The sequence below is a fragment of the Vulpes vulpes genome, chromosome 16 (genome assembly GCF_048418805.1).
Source record: "Vulpes vulpes isolate BD-2025 chromosome 16, VulVul3, whole genome shotgun sequence".
NCBI classification, from domain to species: domain Eukaryota; kingdom Metazoa; phylum Chordata; class Mammalia; order Carnivora; family Canidae; genus Vulpes; species Vulpes vulpes.
The window spans coordinates 19,857,380-19,881,933 of record NC_132795.1 but is presented as its reverse complement, the minus strand read 5'-3'; the positions used below and the strand labels follow the sequence as shown (position 1 = coordinate 19,881,933).

General features: G+C 40.8%; 1 protein-coding gene across 8 annotated transcripts in view; it reads left to right on the top strand.

The window, feature by feature from the left end:
* The first annotated feature begins 3,274 nt into the window (after positions 1–3,274).
* Positions 3,275–24,554, top strand: part of KIAA2012 (KIAA2012 ortholog) — a 122,754-nt gene continuing 101,474 nt past the window's right edge. For 4 of the 8 annotated variants that reach the window (XM_072741970.1, XM_072741964.1, XM_072741966.1 and 1 more), the window contains exons 1-4: positions 3,275–3,743; positions 4,909–5,193; positions 20,200–20,359; positions 22,410–22,565. In XM_072741970.1, coding sequence (XP_072598071.1) covers positions 5,180–5,193; positions 20,200–20,359; positions 22,410–22,565 — 330 coding nt within the window. In that variant the 5' untranslated portion in view covers positions 3,275–3,743; positions 4,909–5,179. Of the gene's footprint in view, positions 3,744–4,908; positions 5,194–20,152; positions 20,360–22,409; positions 22,566–24,554 lie in introns of all 8 variants that reach the window. The other 4 variants (XM_072741967.1, XM_072741969.1, XM_072741968.1 and 1 more) reach the window with 2 other exon arrangements.

Here is a 24,554-nt window from a genome sequence, read left to right as displayed (position 1 = left end):
CCCTAGGATCATGACCTGAGCTGAAGGCAGACGCTTAACTGACTGAGAGGGGTGCCCCCTCTCCATTCTTCATACTGTTCTCAGGGTTATCGTTCTGAAATCCTGATGGAATCCCATTACCCCCTGGTTTAAAAAAACCTACCTGTATGAAGTATGTCAATTATTTGCCAATGAAACCAGAAAAATAAACAAAAAGAAATCAATTCTACTAGAATTCATCCACTTAAACCTACTGTATAAAGAACCATGTTTTACTACCCACTACAAACAACACAGCATAGAAGTAGCTAAATAAAGAAATGTTTGAGACCACAAATGCTATAGTACTTTACATAGTCTTTTATGTTTACAGAACAAGTGGGACTAATGTCATATAAATTACTCAGAACTACTATGTTTTATGATATATTCCATGTAACTTAATTTTCAATAATGGATTGGGGATGTTTCTTCCTTTGAAATTCAAAATAAATCTCATTACAAACCTGTGAACCATTCTGAGGAAAGCAGATACAAAAACAAAGTAACCATTAATGTCCATTTCAAGTCTGAAGTTCTATGAAAACATGAAGATTAGGAAATGACATGTATTTTAATGACCAAAATGTTTGAAACAATACTACTAAAAATTTCTAAGCAATCTAATTCTGAATCTGAACCCTTCACATCTATTTTTTCTGCCCCTCTCCTAATCCTGCACCTTCTAAAACAAACAAAGAAACCTGAGGAATAAAGTCCAAAGTGCCTTAGCAGGACACATGTGGCCTTCATGGCTTGGCCAGCTGGTCTATTTCTCCAGCTGCAGCTCTGTCCACATGATGTGGCCTTGGCCACACCAAAGATGTTGCCCCATCCCCAGAGATCTCAAACGTTCCTGTCCATGCCTCCTGCAACATCCTCTTTCATCTTCCCTCCTTGCCATACACTGCTGTCCGTTAAAGTCCATCTTAAATATCCCTCCTCTTTTTCATAGCCTTCAAACAGGCCTATCATCACACAACACCCAGCTACCTCTTTTCCTGGAGCACCTACTCATCTCCACCCCCATTATCAAATCCGTCACATCGCCTTTGAGGTACTGGTTCATACATGCCTGTCTTGTCACCCTGCTCGGTGCTCCTTGAGGACAGGGACCATGTATGGTGATACATATTAATATGTATTATATTCTATAACTAATTAATAATATATCATTAACATGAATCTCTCTCGGTCAAGTTTTGTGGAGGATCTTTTTTGCATATCAAAGGGGAAGAGAGGGAGCAACTGTAGCTTAAGAATCCTGTAAACTATTTGGAACTCTCATTTGGTAAGATTTTGTCTCACCTGCTAAAATGAGGCACTCACTCCTATCATTTCAATCATTTTTAAATATATCATTCATTGACTTTAAATACATTCATGTTGTTGTATCACTACCACCCATCTCCAGAATTTTCCTCTTCCTAAACTGAAGATTAAACATTCAACACTAACTTTCCATTCCCTCCTCCCACTTGCATTGGCAAACACCATTCTACCTTTCGTCTTTATGAATTTGACTACTTTAAGTACCTCATATAATTGGAATCATGTAATATTTTTCCCTTTGTGATTGGTTTCACTTAGCATAGTGTCTTTAAGTTTCTTCCATACTGTAATATGAGTCTGAATTTCTTTCCTTTTCAAGGCTGAATAATATTCCATTATATGTATAAGTCAACTTTGTTCATTCATCTGTCAGTGGATGCTTGACAGTGGATGCTTGATGTTTCCATACTTTGGCGATTCTGAGTAATACTGCTATACGCACGGGGTATTTATTTATTTATTTTTAAAGATTTATTTATTTATGAGAGACACAGAAAGAGAGGCAGAGACACAGGCAGAGGGAGGAGAAGCAGGCTCCATGCAAGGAGCCCGATGTGGGACTCGACCCCAGGAATCCGGCATCACTCCCTGAGCCAAAGGCAGATGCCCAACCACTGAGCCACCCAGGCATCCCAACGTGGGGTATTTAAATATCTATTTGAATCTCTGCTTTCATTTCTTTGGGATTATATACCCAGAAGTGGAATTGCTGGATCATATAGTATTAAGTTTTTGAGGAATTGCCATACTGTTTTCCACAGTGGCTGCACCACTTTATATTCCCACCAATGGTGCACAGGGTCCCAATTTCTTCATGTCCTCACTAACACTTGGCATTTTGTTTTGTTTTGTTTTTGAGTAACCATCATTCCAATGAGTATTGAAGTGGTATCCACTGATTTTGCATAAATTCAGTTTTGAACCTCTACATTCAATGTCCTAATTTTCCATGATAGACCCAATCTAATTATATAGCATGACCTGTATTTCTTTCTCAGGAGACTTGAACCTACCTCCTGTAAAACTGACTACCACAGAGGGAGATCTAAAAGGTAAGGGGGCCTGTAGCCCCTTGTACTTCTTCCTGAAGGTCAGCAGGGGGCACTCTCACGAGGCTGTATGGAGGTTCAGCTGGCAGAAGACAGGGCAGGTTGGTTTTCCCGGCCAAAGCAGGGTTCTAGGTCACCAGCAAAAGGCTCCTTTGGTTTCTTGTCCCTCTTCCCCTCATCCTGCCCTCATAGTGTCAGCATCAAGGAGAGAGCCAAGCAGCCTAGCCTGTAGCTGTGTTTCTCCACGTGGGTGCTACTGGTAAGCAAAGTGGGAAAATTCTGCATCATGCAGGACAGTCCTACGCACTATGGAACATTTAGCATCCCTGGCCCCTGCTTGCTAAATGCCAGCAGTGGTCCCCAGTCATAGTGACAACCAAAATGCACCCCCCCCCCTTCTCCCAAGGACCTCCCTCTGGAGATTGGGAGTTGCCTGAATGAGATACGCAAAGGAATCTGGAGACTCCCAGTATCTGCACTCACCCGTGCAAAGCAGCAATTACTATAAAAAGGCCTCATGTCCAGTTGAGGAGATGCTGGAATTTAGCCAAGGAAAACGGCACAGGTTGCTTAAGGTGACCCAGACAACTACTCTGAGTCTGTTAATGGTTAGGTGTTGGGGAAAGGCTAGCATATCAGAAGAAAGGGGAAGACACCCTCTAAAAGCAAGATGAGTACTCTAACAAAAAATATCTCAACCTTGCCCCTGCTCCTGCAATTGGGATTTGAAATCTGAGCCTGGTCCCTTAAACGTCCATTTGACCTTCCCTCCCCCCCAGTGTGTGAACACTGCCCTCAGCAGTCTCTGCCTTGCCTAGGCTGGTTTCAGAGACTTCACGTCCCTGTGCTGCCATAGCAACCAGGAAACAACCTCCGCTCACAATGAGAAGAAGGATGGTGCAGTGGCCCAGATCTGTAGATGCACACGGCCCGGTAACAGAGCAACAGGACCAAGGGACAACAAGGAAGGAGCAGGCGAAGAAGAGAGAGAGGTTGCCCAGAGAGTAGACAATCCAGAGCTTGAGGAGTCTGGGTTTGCGGTTTATTTTTTCTCCCGACAAAGACACACACTGTCTAAACTGTGTGGCTGGTTGTTATTAAGAAGCTGCTGTACGAAGGAAAAATGTATTTAATAAAAGGCCCAGTGTTTGTGGTCTTCTTGGGCTCACTGCTGAGCTCAGGAAATCTTGAGGTGTGACCAGTTTTCAGCCTTCAAAACCAAGATGAACTACCCTTGAGGAGGGTGGTCAGAAGGGAAACATGTTCACGCTCTCTCTCCTGAGCCGGGGACATGGGAAGTTGGTCCAGAACAAACAGAAGCTAGAAGTCTATTTTGAACCAGAGGTGAGTCTTATAGCTGAATAAAGGCAGATTTGGGGGGCGGGAGAGGAATGCTCTCTTTTTCCATCTGGGGCTGAGCCGTGTATGTTTTGGTTTGGTTTGTCAGGGAGGTTGGTGGGTATCGCCAACAGACTTTCCTTCCTCCTTGGTAAAACTCAAGAAAATAAGGAAGTTTGCTTGCACATCCATATTGCCACTGGGACCCTCTTCCTTCTCCTTGCACACTGACTTACAGCCTCATTTGCTTTAGACTGAAGGAGATTCCAGATTGTTTATAATTCAGATGGTTTGGGTCAAGACCAGAATTTCCACCTGGGTTCTAGGCAAGTTGATGGCTGTTTGGTCTTTAGAAGTTGTGCTCTGTGGCTGGAACGCTGTGTATGTTCATGCCATTTCGATGGCTTCCTTAAACTTTTTGGAATTCAACCCAGAAGACTCATACTTAACAGAGGCAAAAAATAAAAACATTTTTAAAAATCCCCTTTTAGAAGATTTTAAAGAGGTGGCAACATTCCCTTGTACTGGAATTTTATTTCATTGAACCCTGCCAGGAATAAGAAATCCAGTGGGGTTCTTTGAAAATTTTTGGAACACATAGAGATTTCCATTGTCATGGTAGTTTGTCATGATATTTGACCTTTGCTATATTAAAAGACATATAAAGTTTCAAAGGACCTCTGTGGCCAATGGCATTTACTTACTTACAAGATATGCAACTACTTTATAGGGTCCTAAATAGCCAAATTAGGTAATGTTACATAGCATCTGGAATGTATAGACATTCTCCCTGTGTACAGCTGAAATGATGGCTGGAATGAATGGTTTTCCCCTATTTAAACTGCCAGCTAGTCCAGTTCTAATTTCAAAGTTATCTGCTGCCCTTGATAATTGTGACTACTTACTTGCATACCAGGAAATTTTAACTGGCCTATCTAAGCCTCCAGGCATGAATGACTCTGAAAGTTGTATGGGGCAAATCAGAACCCTGCCTTATGTTCTACTGATTCTGAGATGTGGAGACCAAAACCAGTTGCTAAGAGTGGTTGTGTTCTGTGACACCATGGAAGCAATTCAGAGAAAAACAGTCACTAAAGAAATGTCAAACACCTTGCACAGGTGGTGTTGCTATAAAGGGGCGTTGGATCAAGGTGGCTTCTTTCTATGGCAGGATTACTTGAACTGGAAGTCCCCAGAAGATTATGTCCTGGTCAACAAACTGCAGGATAAGGGCAGTGCCAACCAGCACACCTGGAGCCTCTTTCTTCCTAAAACGTTCAGTACTAGAAAAGGTGCTCTGATCCTCTACTCAGAAGGTTTAGCCATATCAGCATGGACACCCGAAGAGAGGAGAAGAGGCCCCTACTGCCCCAAAGGCCACAGGAAGAGGCCAGGTCTTGAACTACACACACTTCAGGACCTTAAAGAAGCCATCCTGGCATATGGAAGGAGACAGGTAGGCAGAGCAGTCCTGGGCTTGGGGAAGGTTCTGGCCTACATGTCCAGAAATCCAGTTGTAGCTTTGGCTATGACTTCCTAGGGCCTGGGGAGGGTATGAAACCCTAATACCTCCATTTCTTCATCTCTCAGATGGGATTGTACCCTTGACCCTATGTGCTTTGCATTGTCGTGAAGCATAAATGAGATAATGTATGTTGAAAGGGCTCTAAAGGTATCAGGGGCTGTGTTACCACTATCTTGTATCTTCCTTTCTGTTAGAGTAACACAAAGTCCTTTTCAGCTTCAGACGGATCCAGGCCAGCAGACATTTCATCAGAATCCTTGAAATCCTGTCTCATAGCCACAAGCATCATCCTCACACCTCTGATGTTTTTGGCTTTGTGGAAATGAGAGGGAGAACATTTTAAATATTTACCTTGAGCCCTTCAGCATCTGCAGGAGAAGTTAATGAGTTTTTCCATTCTGAATTTAATATTAAGGGAAAACCTGTATAATCATTTTTCTGATTCATACTTCCTAATGTCTTAGGAGATGTCCACATGTCCCCTGCTTGATGTAACTGCATGCATCAGCCCTTTGGCTGAAACCATTGAGAGAGTCTGGGAAGAATTATACAATTCTAGGTTATAAATACTGGGTTACTCCCTAGTTTTTTATTTTTTAAGATTTTATTTATTTATTTGAGAGAGAGAGAGAGCATGAGAGAGAGCAAAGAGCACAAGTAGGGAGGGGCAGAGGGAGAGAGAGAAGCAGAGTCCCTACTGACCAGGGAGCCCAATGTGGGGCTTGAACCCATGGCCCTCAGATCATGGCCTGAGCTGAAGGCAGATGCTTAACCAACCAAGCCATCCAGGCGCACCCTGGTTACTTCCTAGTTTAAAAGTCTGCTGGTGGGGCACCTGGGTGGCTCAGTGTTTGAGCTTCTGCCTTTGGCTCGGGTCATGATTCTGGGGTCCTGGGATCAAGTCCCATATCAGGCTCCCATCTACCTCTACCTATGTCTCTGTCTCTCTATGTCTCTCATGAATAAATAAAATCTTTAAAAAATAAATACATAAATAAAAGTCTGCTGACTTCTCATTCCCCACATAATAGTCATTAAATTCTTATACCAGGCCCTTCTTGCTGACTTTCTTTTCCAAAGCTATCCACATCTGCCACTTGTTCTTACCACCACCTTAACTATGAACCCCTCAAGACCCCACCCATGTGAATAGCTCACTGTTCCCCATTCTGTGCCCTTTTCTGACTATGCTTTTGCATCTGCTTCTATGCTCTTGCTTACCCTTCAAAATATGGCTTAGATGTCATTTCTTCAGTGAAGCCTTCTCTCATTTCTCTAGGTAAAGATATCCCATTGCTCTCTCCTCTGTGAACATTCCCATACCATCATGCATTGCAATGTATCTCTTTGTCCATTTGTTACCATCTCTTTGAGGGCAGGGACCATGTCTAAATCATTTCTAGAAAATAAATGCTTGTGGAATAAATAAATCGATCATGTAGGATATTTTCAGTGGTTCTTACATCATCTCCCAGTATCATTATTGGGCAACTTATCACCTATTCTACCCTAGGCAGACCTTCCAAAAGAAAAGATTACTATGCCCCTCATTCTTCTTTCAAAATACAGAGAAGTGTGTATGTGACCAAATGCTCACTGTCCTTTCTCTTAAAATCATAAATTCTTGAGTGAAAGGAAACCAATTATTGTGAAATGCCTACTATTATATTATGGCTATTATTTTATTTAATCCTCACAGTGACTCAGTGACATATGGTTTTTCTTGCCCCCTTTCATTAATAAGAAAACTGAGGCTCAGAAGAGTTAAGTGGTCTGGCCAATGTCTCAGAGCTAGTAAGTAACAGAGGCAGAACTCAAGCCCAGGATTGTCTGCCTCTCTAGGGCAGGCATGCTTTGCACTTTGCCCTATATTGTCTGTGGGCCTGGAAAGGCCTCCAGATGTCATTGTACCAGGCTTTTGCCTGTTTGCCCTCACATCCATTCCTCTTTCCTCACCTTTACCTTACTTTGCTCTGCACAAAAGTGGGGTTGACCACAGGCTATATATAATTCCATAAACATCTGAGTCAACTGGCTTCTAGTTGAATTTGCCAGTGGAAGACACTGAAAGGAGATTGGAGAGAGAGAAGAGAAAAGCCAGGGTATTTCTCCCCTTCCATTCTATCTGTAAGTGGTCAGAAACACCTGCATCACCTCTGTCTCCTAGCTCCCTACAGGCCCAGTGTGGCTCCTCACCAGGTTCCTCCAGCTGACTACACCTGCTCCTCCCTCTGTCCCTGAGCACAAGCTTGGTGCTGGCTTTCTGATGTTACAATCTCAGTGTTGCCTCTCTCTCTTTCTGGCTTCCAAGCTCTCTAATCACCTGTGCAACCAATTCCCTGAATTATATTTTTGCTGTGTTTAAATACTTAAGAGTGGTTCTGTTTTCCTGGTTGGACACTGCTATGTAGGCTAACTTACTGTCAAGAATAAGAATACCTTCCACAGTGCTCAGACACTTGAATATTTCAGGCAGCAGGGATATTTTTACTTTATAAAGTAGAAGAGTCTATTTGGGGATGGCTTCATCTTGGCTTAAACTTGGGCTCAGTAAAGAGCGGAGGTTCCTGTCTTCCTGTGGTACCTACCTACCAGATTTATAACACATATCTATAACAAAACAGAATGCTGTCGTCTACCCCTAAGACGGCAAAAGGGAAATTGTGTGAGGAAATCAGAAGGGAAAGAAAATAATGGTTACAGAGCAGAAATTTAGGATTAGAGGACATTGTAGGTTGAAATAGAAGAACTTGAAGGGGTTTGGAATTAAAGGAAATGAACAGCTCAGAAGAGAAGAGCTTTGTAAATTGCAGACCACCATCTGATTATGAAAGCTACAGACTGGCAAGAGGCTTTTTGCATCATAATACCCTGGGAAGGCTATGGGGAAACTAGCTGTCTCATACATTAGAAGCACACATTCACATGACTTTTCTGGGCATTTTGGCAAAAGTCTATAAAGAGCTAATACTCTGATTCAACATTCTACTTATAGGAATTTGCCTTAAAAATAATCAGAGATGTGCCCAACAATTTATGCACAAGGATGTTTACTACAGATTATTTTATTGCTACACAAAACATTGAAAATAATAAATCTCCAACAATGAAACATTGATTAAATAAATTATGGTACAGTCATATAATGGATTTGGGGTCAGGCAATAAAGTCATGCATTAGTCATGAATAACATGAGAAAAGTCCACAGTATATTCTTAGAGCAAATTACAAATATTCATATAATAAAAATACCTAAGCTCATTAACATTTTCTTAGTATTTACTATGTTTCAGCCACTGCTTTAAGTACTTCCTATATATTACTTATATCTGATTACTATCCTCAGTCCTGAGGGAATACTATCATTATACCGTTTTAGAGATGAAGAAACTGAAGCACAGATTATATAGCCATGTAGATAATCACACCATAATTCGACACTAGGTAGTACAGAAAACATTGCCTCTCTAATGTAATCCCAACTTTTAAAAATTAGTTATACAAGCAGAATACACATCAACATTTAACCATGGGTGGTGGAATTAAAAGTCATATTTTTATTTATACATACCTTTTTACCAAACATTTTTATTTTATTTATTTATTCATGAGAGACACAGAGAGAGAGGCAGAGACACAGGCAGAGAGAGAACCAGGCTCCATGTTGGGAGCCTGACGTGGGACTCGATCCCTGGACCATGGGATCATGCCCTGAGCAGATGCTCAACCACTGAGCCACCCAGGTGTCCCAAACATTATTTTTTAAGTCATGAAATTTTAAAAATCAAGGTCTACAGGGAATCCTCATGTTGATATGATTCTCTGTATATATGTAATTAAAATAGATTTCCCCTAGTTAAAAAATAAAATTAAAAAATTTTAAAGTAAAAATCTGTTCCTTTGAAAGGAGATGGCAGTGATAGAATGAGGTTGACCCTAGGGAGCCAGGTGGGATCAGGAAGGGAAATGAAATAGAAACAGTGCTGTAAGTTAAGCTCACCAATAACCACACCATCTATTCCTCAGGGTCAGTATTTCATTGTCCAAATACTATATAGTTCAAGAGTTAAAAACACCACACTCAAAGTAAAAGAACCAACAACCAAAATGGGGATGTGGAGCAGAGGGAAGGAGAGATAGGAGACAGACAGGGTAGTGCTACTTACAGAAGGATCTATACTGGCTAAATTCTAAATCAGGAAACCTGCAAAATTCCAGCTCATTCACACCTGTGATGCTAGAACCCATCACAGGGAGGTGCAATTAAATTTTTAAACCACCTCACATTATTTCCAGTTCCATATATGGATATAATGACATGCATGTGGCAGTAGGTCTGGGTTTTACAGCTCAACATACACTTACTCTCTAACTTTCTTGATAGTCCAACTCCTAATGAGCAAAGGCAAGTGCTAAGTCAAGAGATTAGATGTCATAGTTCTCAAACTTCTAGATACACACAATATGTTGCTTTTTTTTCTTTAAGAAAATATTGTTAAAACATTCCCAAAGTGGTAACCATTTTTTCCTGAGGGCTTTAATACAATCATCTTTCCATTATTTAGAAATCAAATAACTATAAAACATAAATAACCATAATTTGGGGTAGTATCTAAATAACAGTCATAAATTATTCTCTGGAAACATAGCAGATTCATCAAATACTCCTCAAATCATCAGAAATATTAAAGAATTTTCACATTGTTTTAGTATTTCCCAGTCTTTTTTAAAAAATACTTTTAATTTTTATTTGGGTACAAAGAGTATAGGGTTTGGGGGACTTTCATGTTTTTTGTTTTGTTTTAAGTAAGCTCTATATGCCCAGCATGGGGCTTGAACTCAAAACCTGGAGATCAAGGTTTCATGCTCTTTGGACTAAGTCAGCCAGGTACCCTAATATTTTTTATTCTTTTTTTTTTTAAGATTTTATTTATTTATTCATGAGAGACACACAGAGAGAGGCAGAGACATAGGCAGAGGGAGAAGTAGGCTCCCTGTGAGGAGCTTGATACAGGACTCCATCCCAACACCCCAGGAGCATGCCCTGAGCCAAAGTCAGCAGTTCAACCACTGAGCCACCCAGGCATCCCTCCTTTTTTTTTTTTAAAGATTTATTTGCAGGGGGACAGAGGGAAAGGGAGAAGAGAAGCAGACTCCCTCTGGAGCTCAAAGCCTATTCATGACCTGAGCCTAAACCAAGAGTCAGCCACTTAACCAACTGAGGCACCCAGGTGTCCCTCTTATTCTACTTTTCAAATTTTATAAATCTGGTAATATTTTTAAAGGTCCAACAATGGAACATTGATTAAATAGCATATTAAAAATAATTTGTTTCAGGGTGCCTGAGTGAGGGCTCAGTTAAGCATGTGCCTTCTGCTCAGTTCATGATCCTAGGGTCCTGGGATCAAGCCCCGTATCAGGCTCCCTGGCTCAGCAGGGAGTCTGCTTCTCCCTCTCGCTCTTCCTCTGCCCTCCCCTCTGCTCAAGCTCTCTCTCAAATAAATAAACAAATCTTTTTTAAAAATTTTGTTTCAAAAATTCAATTCACAAATCATCCCATTTCTCTGTCCCATTGAGGGATAAATAGGATTTAGATTACTATGGTTGATTTTAAGGTTGTATTGCTCCTGCCATCTCCCTTATAAATGTGGCTACATTTAAGAGTAGTTATCAACCTTCTTCCAGGGAATATATCCCTACACATTCTACATTGCCTAATTTTTCTCCATATCTCAATACTCAAGGCTCTTAAATGTAGCCTTGAGTGTTTATTTAGTGTTTTCAGCCAATTTTCAAGACATGGAGGCACATTCAGGGTACTGTTTTATCAAGTAATATTGTGAGAAGTATGCTTTTTGAATAAGGTTTATTTTCCTGTCCTATACATAATGATTCGTCATACAAAATAGAAAAATACAGAAAAGTAGGTAGAATTATAAATTATGTTTTGAGCCCCCAAGATCAGGAGAAATAAGTTCCCTTTGTAATAAGTTGCTACTTGTTTGATGGTGTTCCTAAGAAGGGCTCAGTGCTCTGATGGCTATCAACAAAGTGTCAAGCAGTGAAGGGTTGACAGACAGAGTGACTTGACTGTACCCTTTCTACCAAATGTCCTCCATCTGAGCAGCTCCTGAGCAGTTATACTTAGAGCCTTTAATAAAGCTAGAAGTAGGAAAGATCAAGAATGAATCACGGTTTAACCATGACAGTGAAATCAAAGGTTTTGTCAATAATAGCTAGCACTTATTGAGTGCTAAGTGTACACCAGGCATTTTGTCTATATATCCTCATTCAATTTGCACAAGTCTATGAGGTGGGTGCTAACTTTACCCTCCATTTTGTAGGAGGAAACACTGGGGCTTGAAGTTAATTAAGCCCAAAGTTACACATCTAAGGGGTGGAGCTAGGATTAGAACCCAGGCAACTGATTCCAAAGCCCCACTCCTAAACCCTAAAGGGCCTGATTTTGAACATTCCACATGCTCCAGAGAAAAGCAGCATTTCTCTTGCTTTAGCGGCATTTTTTAAGAAGGGATCTGGGTCTTCCAAAACATCCCTTAAAACCCTTATAATTCTAGGAAAGCAAATCAGATTTTCATCAAAATCAGTCTGGGTTACAGTAATATGTTCATAGTCAGCCGTATATGATCCAGTTGACATCTATTTTTCTAGGCTTTATGTGCTTCATCCATTGGTTCGAGAATATTTATAATAATGGCTAACACGTATGTAACACTATTATATCCATCACCATTATAAATACTTTATACTTATTTAATCCTCACAACAACTTTATAAGGTGTATTGTAAAATTTATAACAACTTAAAATATATATAATATATATAACAACTTTATAAGGTATGTAATATAAAATTTACCACTTAAATTAATTTTAAATATATAGTTTAATGGCAGTAGGTACAGTCACATTGTTGTATAACCATTACCACCACCCATCTCCAGAACTTTTAAAAAAGATTTTATTTTATTTATTTTTATTCTTTTATTTTTTTATATTTATTCTTTTAAACTGATTTATTTATTTGAGAGAGAAAGAGAGAGCATGAGCTGGGGGAGGGGCAGAGGGGGAGAGAGAATCTCCAGTAGACTCCCCACTGAGCACAGAGCCAGATGCAGGTGCAGGGCTCAATCTCATGACCCTGAGACCATGGCCTGAGCTAAAATCAAGAATCAGATGTTTAACTGACTGAGCCACCCAGGCCCGTTTAAGATTTTATTTTTAAAGTGCCTGGGTGGCACAGTGGTTGAGTATCCACCTTCGGCTTAGGTCATGATCCCAGGGTCCTAGGATGGAGTCCTGCATTAGGCTCCCCAAGGGGAGCCTGCTTCTCCTTCTGACTATGTCTCTGCCTCTCCCTCTGTGTCTCTTGTGAATAAATAAAATCTTTTTTAAAAAAAAGATTTTATTTTTAAGTAATCTCTACACCCAACAAGGGGCTCGAACTTACAACCCTGAAAGGAGTCACACATTCTACCAACTGAGCCTGCCAGGGACCCCCAGAATTTTTTTTTATCTTGCAAAACTAAAACTCTATACCTGATAAACAATACTTCCTATTTCCCTCCCCATCAGCTACTAGCAACTATCATTCTACTTTTTGTCTCTCTGAATTTGACTACCCTAAGTACCTCATCTGAATGGAATCATATAGTAATTATCCTTGTAGTATTTTGTGACTGGCTTATTTCCCTTAGCATAATGTTTTCAGGGTTCATTCATGTTGTAGCATGTATCAGAATTTCTTTTTTCCTTTAAGCTGAATAATAGTCCTCTATGTATAGACTGTGTTTTGTTTATCCATTCATCAATCAATAGACATTTAGATTGTGTCCATATTTTGGCTATTGTGAATAAAGTTGCTATACACATGATACATAAATATCTATCTATATGTTTGGGCCACCTGCCTGGCTCAGTTGGGTGTAGAGATTACTTTAAAAAAAATCTATCTCTTCATTGTTCATGTTCCTGCTTTCAATTCTTTACAGCACATACCCAGAAGTGGAATTGCTGGCTCATATGGTAATTTTATTTTTCATTTTTTGAGGAACTGTCATATTGTTTTCCATAGCAGCAGCTGCATCATTTTACATTCCCACTAGCAACACGCAAGAGTCTCGATTTCTCCACATCCTCACCAACACTTGTTATCTTCTGTTTTGTTTTGCTATTTTAAATGAAATCCATCTTAATGGTTGTGAAGTATTTCATCATGGTTTTGACTTGCATTTCCTGAATAAATAACACTGAACATCTTTTCAAGTCTTTATTGGCCATTGATATGCCTTTTTTGGAGAATTGTCTACTCAAGTCCTTTGTCCATTCTTAAAATCAGGTTGTTTTGTCTTGTTTTTGAGTTACAGGAGTTCTTTATATATTCTAGATATTAATCCCTTATCAGATACATCGTTTACAAATATTTTCTCCCATTCTGTGGGTTCTCTTTTCACTCTGTTGATGGTATTCTTTGATGCACAAGTTTTAAATTTTTATGAAGTCCAACTTATCCATTTTTTCTTTTGTTGCCTGCTTTTTTTCATGTCATATCCAATAAATTATTTCCAAATCCGATGTCATGGAGCTTTTCTCCTATGTTTTCTTGCTAAGAGTTTTATAATTTTAGCTCTTATGCTTAAGTCTTTGGTCCATTTTGAGTTAGTTTTTGTATATGGTATGAGGTAATGGTCCAAATTCATTTTTTTGCATGTAGGATATGTATTTTCATCATCCTCATTTGACAGTTTCTTAACTGAGGTACAGATGGGTCAAGTAATGCCCCGAAAGTTACACAGCTAGTAAATGATGGAGCCAGGATTCAAACCCAGGCAGACTGAGCTCTTATAAGAACTGAAGCTTATTTTTTGTTGTTTTCAATTCTAGTTGTTGTACCTTTGTTTTTGTGACATATGGCTGTCAAATCTTTGATGCTAAGTGGTTTGGTCAGGAATCAAGCCCTATTACAACATTGCAACTATGGAGAAATTCAGACCACCTTTATGATTTTCTCTCTCTCTCTCTCTCTCTTTTTGAAGATTTATTTATTTATTTGAGAGAAAGAGAGAGCATGAGTGGGAGACATGGAAGGAGAGGGAGAGAGAATCTCAAGCAGATTCCATGCTGAGTGCACAGTCCAATGTGGGGCCAATTCCACAACTCTGAGATCATGATCTTAGTGGAAACCAAGAGTCAAATGCTTAACCGAGTGTACCACCCAGGTGCCCCCATTCTATTTTTAATGGCTTGATACCCTGGAAATTCAGTTACCAAAGATATATGGGAGAGAGATAATATCATTTGCACAGAATCACAGAAATTTAATCTGCAGAGAAAATGGCTGGCTGAGAGTGGTAGTGTTTACATAAAGCTGATTAAAGGCTAGGGATGGAGAAGGCTTTTGAGGCACAGCTGCAAGTGGCTGTACATCTTTCCCTTCCCGTCCCAACCCCACTTCTATTCCAGTTGCACTTAACTGGTATCTCCAAGGCTGGCTCCAGTCACACTTGCACAGGCGCAAGGACAATGGGTGGTCATCCTCTGTGTAAAAGTTTGACCTTTGCCCAAGCACACTGACTCCAGCAAGCCTGACTGAGAAACAGGAGGCACCAGCTGTGGTTCCTCCTCAGAGGAAGGACTTCTGACTAAAGTAGGCAGTTCAGGACACAGGTGTTCAGCAGGAAAGTACAGACATTTTGGGGATTTTCATTCAACTGAGCTAACAATTTGAGTAGTTATTATCAGTGCCTAGAAGAGTGTCTGACATATGTCAGATGCTCAACGAATAGTCGTTGGGTGAACATATTAGTTGCTAGTGTGTGACAGGGAGAGGCCATAACCTCTACCCAGTAGGGGGGAACAAGGACCAGATTAGAGTGACTATGTCTTGAGGAGGTAGTATTTGACCTGAGTCCTATGGTAAAAATAAGTGGAGAGAATCCTTCTAGTTACAGGTAAGTGAAGGCCTAAGGGGGAAAGCAAGCAGGAGAAATGGTGATTAGACAGGTATGACTCCTAGCTGGAAATGTACCTGGAGAAGTGGGTGGGGTTAAAGGGTGAAGGGCTTTGTCTGCCAGCCCTGGGATTTCTGGACTTCTCTCTCTACTCTGTTGACTCCTGCACACAAAGGCTGGCCACCATCTGTGTAACATGGCAGTTGGCTGTCCTGGGCTTTTCTTGCCTTCCTGGGTAGTCTGGCACCCTGCCACCCCATATCTGCTGAGCAGGAGCACAGCCTGCACTGGATCCTTTCATTCTCTGAAAACCCTCACTGACCAGCATTGGGGCAGTGTGGACAGGACAGCCAATACATGGGTGGGGACAAGTACTGGGGGTCCACTTTGCTCCTCTGCATCTGGAGGCCTGGGGGGCACTGGGAACATGGCCAGCCAGAGAGAGTCCCTGATTAAGGCAAGTACTCTGGTGGAGTGTGGACACCAGGCCACTCTGTACACCAATTACTCATTTCATTAGAAACCAAAAGCTGGAGTTGATTGGCAAAGCCGAGGCAGGCCTGAGAAGTCTGAAACCATCACAGACAGCCTCCTGCCGTGGCTTATTTCCCCGTTTCAGAAACTCCCTTCTTGGTTTCCTTCTGTCTCCTTTTAACATTTATAGTTACTTCTGGTGGTTAGAAGTCCAGGATAATGTTGGAGAAGGAATTGAGATTATACCTAGGAGAAGAGGTGGGTCCAATAAAATAATTTTAACATGTTTTCCATTTATTAATATAATCTAACTATATTACTGGATTTTTAATTTTATTTTTAAAAAGGGAAAAGAAAAAAAGCTGACTGTAATCTCATGCCCAACTCCCTATTACCACTGTTATTAGAACTTTAATATATTTTCTTTCAGTCTTTCCACCATGATTATACATTTATAAAACATACTTTTATGAGATTATAACTGTACTTTACGTCTTCTTTTGTATCTTGTTTTTTTTCTACTTAACATATTATTCCACACCTTGGAAATGAGTGAATAGATTTAACCCTGACTGTTCTCCTTGGTAACCCTAAACAGGCCTTGGGTTTCTCTCTCAGGGCATCAGTTTATCCAATGAGATGAGAAACTTATCAATCAACTTCATTGGCATGATTTGAGAAACTACTAAGAAAAATCAGAAAAAACTGAAAAGAACCCATGGCAGGCAGAATCATGACTCCCAAAGATGTGATGTCCTAATCCCTGGAACATATGAATATATTAGGTTAAATGGTAAAGGAAAATAAAAGTTGCAAATGGAATTAAGTTTGCTAATCAGATGGCCTTAAAACAAAGAGATTATTGGGGTACCTGGGTGGCTCAGTCGGTGGAGCTTCAGACTCTTGGTTTCAGCTTAGGTCATGATTTTTGGGTCGTGGGTCTGAGGCCCACCTCAGGCTCTGTGCTCAGTGGAGAGTCTGCTTCCCCTTCCCTCTGTGTGCACTCTCTGCTCTTTCTCTCTCTCTCTCTCTCTCTTGCTCTCCCTCTCAAATAAATAAAATCTTTTAAAAAGCAGCAATAGGAAACTAACACAGAGACCAAGATCGGCTCTCAAAGTATAGGCAAAAATATAATGTTTCTAGCAGCAATGGCCACAATAGCCAAACTGTGGAAGGAGCCTCGGTGTCCATCGAAAGATGAATGGATAAAGAAGATGTGGTTTATGTATACAATGGAATATTACTCAGCAATTAGAAACGACAAATACCCACCATTTGCTTCAACGTGGATGGAACTGGAGGGTATTATGCTGAGTGAAATAAGTCAATCGGAGAAGGACAAACAGTGTATGTTCTCATTCATTTGGGGAATATAAATAATAGTGAAAGGGAATATAAAGGAAGGGAAAAGAAATGTTGGGAAATATCAGGAAGGGAGACAGAACATAAAGACTCCTAACCCTGGGAAACGAACTAGGGGTGGTGGAAGGGGAGGAGGGCGGGTGTTGGAGGGGAATGGGTGACGGGCACTGAGGTGGACACTTGACGGGATGAGCACTGGGTGTTTTTCTGTATGTTGGTAAATTGAACACCAATAAAAATTAATTAAAAAAATAAATAATAAAAACATAATTAGAGAAATAAATAAAATGGAGAAAAGAAGTAAAAAAAAAAAAAAAACAAAGTATAGGCAAAAATATATATAAGATACCCCAAATTCCAGGACAAAAGATTCCCTACTCTTTTCAGTAACTCTCTGCCCCATTTACCAAGTTGCCCAGTAAAGCTTCAGAACCAAGCTGATACTTCAAAACGACTCACAAATGGGAAACAACAAGGGGCTCTTGTCCAGATCAAACAGTGCATAATGCCATCTACATAGGGACCACAGCTTCTCAGAGGAGGCTAGGTCTTGTTTCATTCAGAGAGGAGTCATTTGAAGCAAAGATTTTCAGGGAGGAAATGAAGTTCCAATTCACCCAGAAAAGGCCTTAGATCAAATGGCTTCATATTCCATGGCTTACCACAGTGCCCGGCACATAGAAGATGCTCAGTAAAGATTATTATGTGACCAAATGAAAAAAATGGAGTGCACAAGAACTTGAGTCACTTTGCGTCCACTGCCCATTCTATAATTCCTTCTTTTTCTTTTTCTTTCTTTCTTTCTTTCTTTCTTTCTTTCTTTCTTTCTTTCTTTCTTTCTTTCAAGATTTTATTTATTTATCCATGAGAGACACACACACAGAAAGAGGCAGAGACACAGGCAGAGGGAGAAGCAGGCTCCATGCAGGGACCCCAACTCAGGACTCGATTCCGGGTCTCCAAGATCATGCCCTGGGCTGAAGGCAGTGCTAAACCACTGAGCCACCTGGGCTGCCCTCTATAATTCTTTCTTATCCTCTGGAAAAATCCTCAAGATTTATGTGGGACTGAATTATTTGGTATATTTTTGCATTTGAACTACCTGCCACATAAAATATCCAGAACTCAAAGACATCCGGATGCTCTGTTTGGATTCTAAACATTCATTTAATTTACAAATTCTTAAAGAATACAGCCAATTGAATAATTAGCCATGCTTTTTTTTCTCTGTTACTCAAATTATTTGTTAGTTATCAGTTTGTCTTATTTGTCCCTATTCCCCCAGTGCCTGGCATCTTATTTGATACACTGTATGAATGAATGAATGAATGAATGAATGAATGAATGTCTACCTTGGGTACCTGTTTCTCTCTCCTCAGCAGATGTATTCCTTTGTCCTATGGACTTTGGCTTCTCAGCCTTCTCTTTAGCTGAAGAGTCTCTGGTGGTCTTGATTTCTCAGCTACAGCTGTAGGCTATCCTTCTGTGGCATTTTGATCTCCTGAATACATCAGAACGGGAGCAAACCACAGATTTGCCCAGCAGAGCAAGAAACCAATACCTAAGGCCTTCTCTCCACATTAAGCAGGTTCTTTATTTCCATCATATTTTTTTCTTTTTTCTTTACTTTTTAAAATTTAACCATTTTTCTTTGAGAAGTTCCGGCAGGATTTAGCAAAGTTACCCAGGCCAGTGGCTTACTTACCTCAACAACAGTGATTACCTGATGGGTGTGGAAAAATTGACCAGCAAGTAATATGAGGGAGCTTTCTGGGCTATATTTTGTTTTGTGTGGTGGTTACAAAGGTGTATACAATTGTCAGATTTTTTTTAAGGTTTTTTTTATTTATTCATGAGAGACAGAGAGAGAGAGGGGCAGAGACACAGGCAGAAGCAGGTTCCATGTAGGGAGCCCGATGTGGGACTCGATCCCAGGACTCCAGGATCAGGCCCTGGGCCAAAGGCAGGAGCTAAACCTCTGAGCCACCCAGGGATCCCCCAATTGTCAGATTTTATTAAACTGAACATTTTAGCTCTGTGCATGTTATCATACATAAATTATGCATCAATTTTTTAAAAACATTATAAGAGATTGGGGTGCCTAGGTGCCTCAGTTGGTTTAGCATCCAACTCTTGGTTTCAGCTCAGGTCATGATCTCAGGGTCGTGAGATCAAGTCCTGTGTCAGGCTTCACGCTCAGCACCAAATCTGCTTGGGATTCTGTCTCTCCCTCTCCCTCTTTCCTTTCCCCCATTCTCATTCTTTCTCTTTCTCCCTCAAATAAATAAATAAATAAATCCTTTAAAAGTTTGTAAAAGAAGGACTCTGAAATCACAATCTGTTCATCAGTCAAGAATGCCATGATTGATTGGTGATGTCTACAGGGACAAGGGGGAGGCAGATAGATGTCAACACAAGTCCACATCTTTGCTATTCTTGTTCTTAACTGATCATCCTTAGAGAGTTCTGCATAATTTAATTAGTTATATTATTAACTCACCCACATTAAAGGATTATAATGAGGTGAAAGTTCTTTGTAGAATATATATCCCCAGCTAAGTGTGAGATGTTCATATTCACACTTATTCCCCATGATGCCTTATACAGTGGAACTGGCTTTAGCAGGTAGGTTCCCAGAAAATTCTCCTGGGCTGAAATGAAATGTAGCAGAGCCAGATATTTTCAAAATGCCAGGCTTCCCATTAACATGAACATAGTTTGTCCCATTATTCACATTGCAAACATTAACCGCCAATGCTGACTTGTTGAGCTGACTTTCCCATTGCCCTACAGGACCACTTTTTAAGGTACTAAAATTATTTCCACAGGCTGAACTAAGTAATGTGTTTTCTTTGAGGTTCTTATTCTTTTCTGAGGCTTTGTCTCAAGATGGGGTCTGGAATTTCTCATTTCTCCTTCTCCTTCCAACTGCAAATCTGCAGGGGCCTTTCAGTGCTTTGCTCTGTGGGTTTTTGGTTTATGTTTGCTGGCTGAGGCATCTGTTTCGGGTGCCCTGAGGCACCTTCCAGGAGGATCCCAGATTATTCAGGAGGATCATGCTAACCAGCCTGTATCACTGGGAGGTTCAGGACTCAGCAGCCATGCTGTTTCCTGACTGGTGTCCCCACAGAGGGAACAGGACAGAGCCTGGCAACCGTACCTCCACTTCCGAAGCCAACCAGAGACCCAGGCCCAACGGCAGATGCAGCCTGGGTATTCAGCCAAGAGATACCTGCGAGGCCTCTTGCAGACATGGCCCCCTGACACCATGTACAGGCTCCAATGTGCAGGTCAGTGGGGCAATGGGAGGATACACCAATACACCCTGTGATGCCCTGCATTGAATTCTGATGTGAGGGTGTGTTTTCCATCAAGTCCTGAAATGCTAGAATTTCAGGTACAATTTTGTGTTAAGGCAAAGGTGCTCAAGCTTGGGAACTGAGAGTCTCTATCATACATTTTGCCCTTTATCCTCCCCCACATTTGCAGAAGAACATACAATCTGAAGTTTTGCCTTCTCTCTAGCTCCTCTTAGGACTTCCACACTCCACATCCCAAGCAAAACTTTCTTCCCAACCTTCCCCACTCAGAGACTTTAGATCCTCCAGATCAATCTCTGTCTTTTACAAGACAAGGAAAAAGAGGCCCTGGGGATGGGGGACAAAGCAATACATCCAAAATCATTCAGCCAAAAGCAGGGCTGGGACTAGAAGGCAAATCCTTTATTCACCCCCAGCTCCACATTCACCCCAACATTCCTGAGTTGCCTTCTGAAGTGATCTCAGATCCTCCAGGAAGTAGAAATGTTAGGCCTTCAGCAGAAGGCCTGCCCTTATGCTGAACAGAGACTCCAAATGTACTCTGTAAAGGCTTAAAAATGAAAACAGGAAACTACTGGGGATTCAAATTGCCAGGTTTAATGCACACACACAGAGACCTGCACAGACACACACACACACACACACACACACACACACACACACAGAATTAAACTTGCAATATTTGGTACATATTTTTGCTTAAAAATTATTCACTGTTTCTCTGAAATTCAATTTTAACTGGACATCTCCTATTTTATTTGGCAAACCTGTTGGGGATGAGAGGAGTGAGAAATAGGATTTGCCAGCACCCACTGGGTGTTTGCCATTACTTCAGTACAAACAGACAGGACCAGAGGAAGACTGACTTGCTTCTTGTTTTATAGGTTTACCTTGGGAAAGGAGAGAAAACAGCTCTCTCCCCAGTAAGTGATGACTTAAAGGAAAATGAGATGTGGGTTTTGTCCAGTAATTGGTTTTACTTTCATGGCAGGCCCAGCATTATAGGCAGTTCCATTTATTTAACACTTCTGAGAAAAAGCCTCTTAACCAAAGATATGTTTATCATTGGGTGGGGGCAGAGGAAAGACCAGACCACTGCCTCAGAGGCCAGGTCCAACATCTTCAAGGATAAGAACCCCACTTAACATCAAAACACATCTCAGACCCTTCTATGGAAATCATAGGGCTACACTGTGTAGTTTAAGAAAAGATTCATGTGTGAGTGCATTCTTGGGCCCCTTTGCCATAATTCATTACCAAGGCACCTCTTGAGAATGAGACCCTCAAGCTGGAGGAACAGTAGCAATACTGTGGTACGAGATCACTGGCCCAAAGGCCTCTGCCAGGGACTCACATCTCAGAGCTCACTACCTTTGTGAGGCTAATATGTTTTCTGGTCCCGTCTTTCTATCCCTATAATAACTTCCACACACTTCAGACCCACATTCTCTAAAAATGCTTCTCTGACAACTCCAGCCAATACTGAGCTCCCTATTTTCTGCCCTTATATCTCAGTGACATTTGGGGCCACACAGCTAAGCAAAGGAGAGCTTCGTCTCTCCCATAGACTATTAGTGCCTCTAAGAAGAGCCCATGCCTAGCCATGGTAAGCCCCCAATAAATATTTGTAGAATAACTGAATTGAGAATCATGGGGCCTACAGAAATAAGTAGGATACATCCAAGAGAAACCTTTGGATTCTCCTCTTGAAGCAGGAGGAGGCTTTTACCGAACCCCAAAGAAGCAGCCATGTCTCTTCCACCAGGGAAACCCAGTTCTTGGGAATGGTGAAGTGGAAGAAGCACACTTGAGGCCCAGGGCCAGAAGTACCCAAGACACTGAACAGAAAACCTTCTATGGGTTCTATCTGATTTTTAATCCCTCCCATTTTCTAATTGTCTTCTTTAATGGGCAATGTCCAAAGCCAAGACTAGTGTAAGTGGAGAACCTTGTAGTTATCTCCAAGACCTCTGAACTAGCAACCATTATTTCTACCAATGACTCCTGACCTACTCTTCAGGATACATCAAGGATTCTGTGCTGCTCCAGAACAATCAACTTAATGTACCAAAGAATCTCAGGCTACAACAGGATCTTTCAGGTGTACCCCCAAAATACCATCTCCTGCCTGTCTTCCCTCCATTTTGGATTCAACAAGGAAAAACTTTTGAACAAGGTACATGTTGGTTTTATGACCAGATCTCAAATATTTGGATTTTTAACACTTAAAATGGAGTTCCCAAAAATAAAATCTAAGGATTCTGGGTTTCATTGTCTTTAGAGTCTAGACCAGCACCATCCAACGATACTTTCTGAAATGATGGATTATTCTATGATATATATTATATATATGTATATAGAGAATATAATATATATATTCTATAATGTGTGCTATAGCCAATCAGTAGCCATTAGCCACATGCAGCTGTTGAGCACTTGAAATGTAGTGTGGCTGTGAAATGGAATTTTAAATTTTTACTTACTTGTAATTTATATCTAAATAGCTACATGTGGCTATTGGCTACTGTATTAAGCGGTACAGGTCTAGACTCTAGATTTTAGATTATTTCTTAGGCCTGTTCTACTCTAACATTCTTTAATTCTATGGTTTTGTGGCAATAAGAAAAAAATACAAGCTTTGGAGCAATGCCTGTTCTCTTTCTTACTAGATATAAGATCTTGAGCAAGTCACTTAACCTCTTTGAGCTTCTGTTTGCTCATCTCTCTAATGAATGTACTAAGACCTGCCTCATTACTGTGCAGATTATTATTGTGAATTGTCTGTAAGCTGTTCAGTACTATGGGGATTTTACTTATCAAAGTTATTCTTGGGAACTTGAAGCAATAAAAGAGCCAGAAATTGCCTTGCCAAGGGAGATAGGAAAAGATGACTGAGAGGCACTAATGGACAAAGAATAAGGCATTGGCTAGTGCCAGTTTTTGAGAAAAGAGAAGGAAAGAACAAAAGCCTAATAATATAAAGTTAATTTTTCTGAAATGAAAAAGGAATTTTCCAGGATTAATGATAGTCCCTAATCAAGTCTTGTCCTTGGGAAAGGATCTGGCCAGGATAAGTAGAATATCTGATCTATCAAATGAATGGAGAAGAATGTGGCAGGTTCTCATTAAACATTCCTGTCATATACCTCCCCTAAGTCTTGACTCTGGAACCAGGGAATTTTGGTCATAACCTGATCCACATATAGTTCATCTACAGGAAATATGCTGGTCAAGCAATTGTATTTCTCTTCATAAATTCATACCCTGGCTTATAGAGTCTCTATACACTTTGCTAATGTGGGTCAACATCCCTTACACCAGTTGATTCTGGGACACTAAAGAGATCAAGTTTCTGGGCCATCCATTTCCAGGGAATGGGTGAATTTGCTCAGGTAATGCTCCTGTGTTGTAACCCTCTGTCCTTCCCCAGGTGGTACCCCATTTTGACATTGCATTATGCCCTCTCTCTTCAAAAATCCTACTGTCTTCAGTTAATATCCTTAGATTTTGATGCCATAAGGTCTATAAATACTGGACAGGGGACTGCAGTAATTTCATTCTGGGAGTAGATCAACACTGCACACCTAAGAGATCAAGTGATTTCCTTAATTACTGCCATATGCCAAGGAGCTGTAACAATCAGAAAGAAAACAGAGTCCATATAGAATTGTAATTAAACATGTACCAATTAGCACCAGATCCCAAGCCATGTAACCTCTCTGGGCTTCAGTTTCCTCATTTATAAAGTAGAGATGGCCATGCCCACTTTTGCCTCATAAGACTAGATGTTGGAATTATTTTTTTTAAAGATTCTCATTCTTTTTTTTTTTTTAGTTTTTATTTATTTATGAAAGTCACAGAGAGAGAGAGAGAGGCAGAGACACAGGCAGAGGGAGAAGCAGGCTCCATGCACCAGGAGCCCGACGTGGGATTCGATCCCAGATCTCCAGGATCGCGCCCTGGGCCAAAGGCAGGCGCTAAACCACTGCGCCACCCAGGGATCCCTAGATGTTGGAATTAAATGGGATAATACAGTATCTGGCACATAGTAAGTGCTCAATAAATGTTAGGTATAGAGCCCTCCCTACCTTGTGTTTTTAAGCATAATTACTAATTGCAATGCTCCATTGCTCATGATCACATGGCTCAAAAATCAATTTGCAAA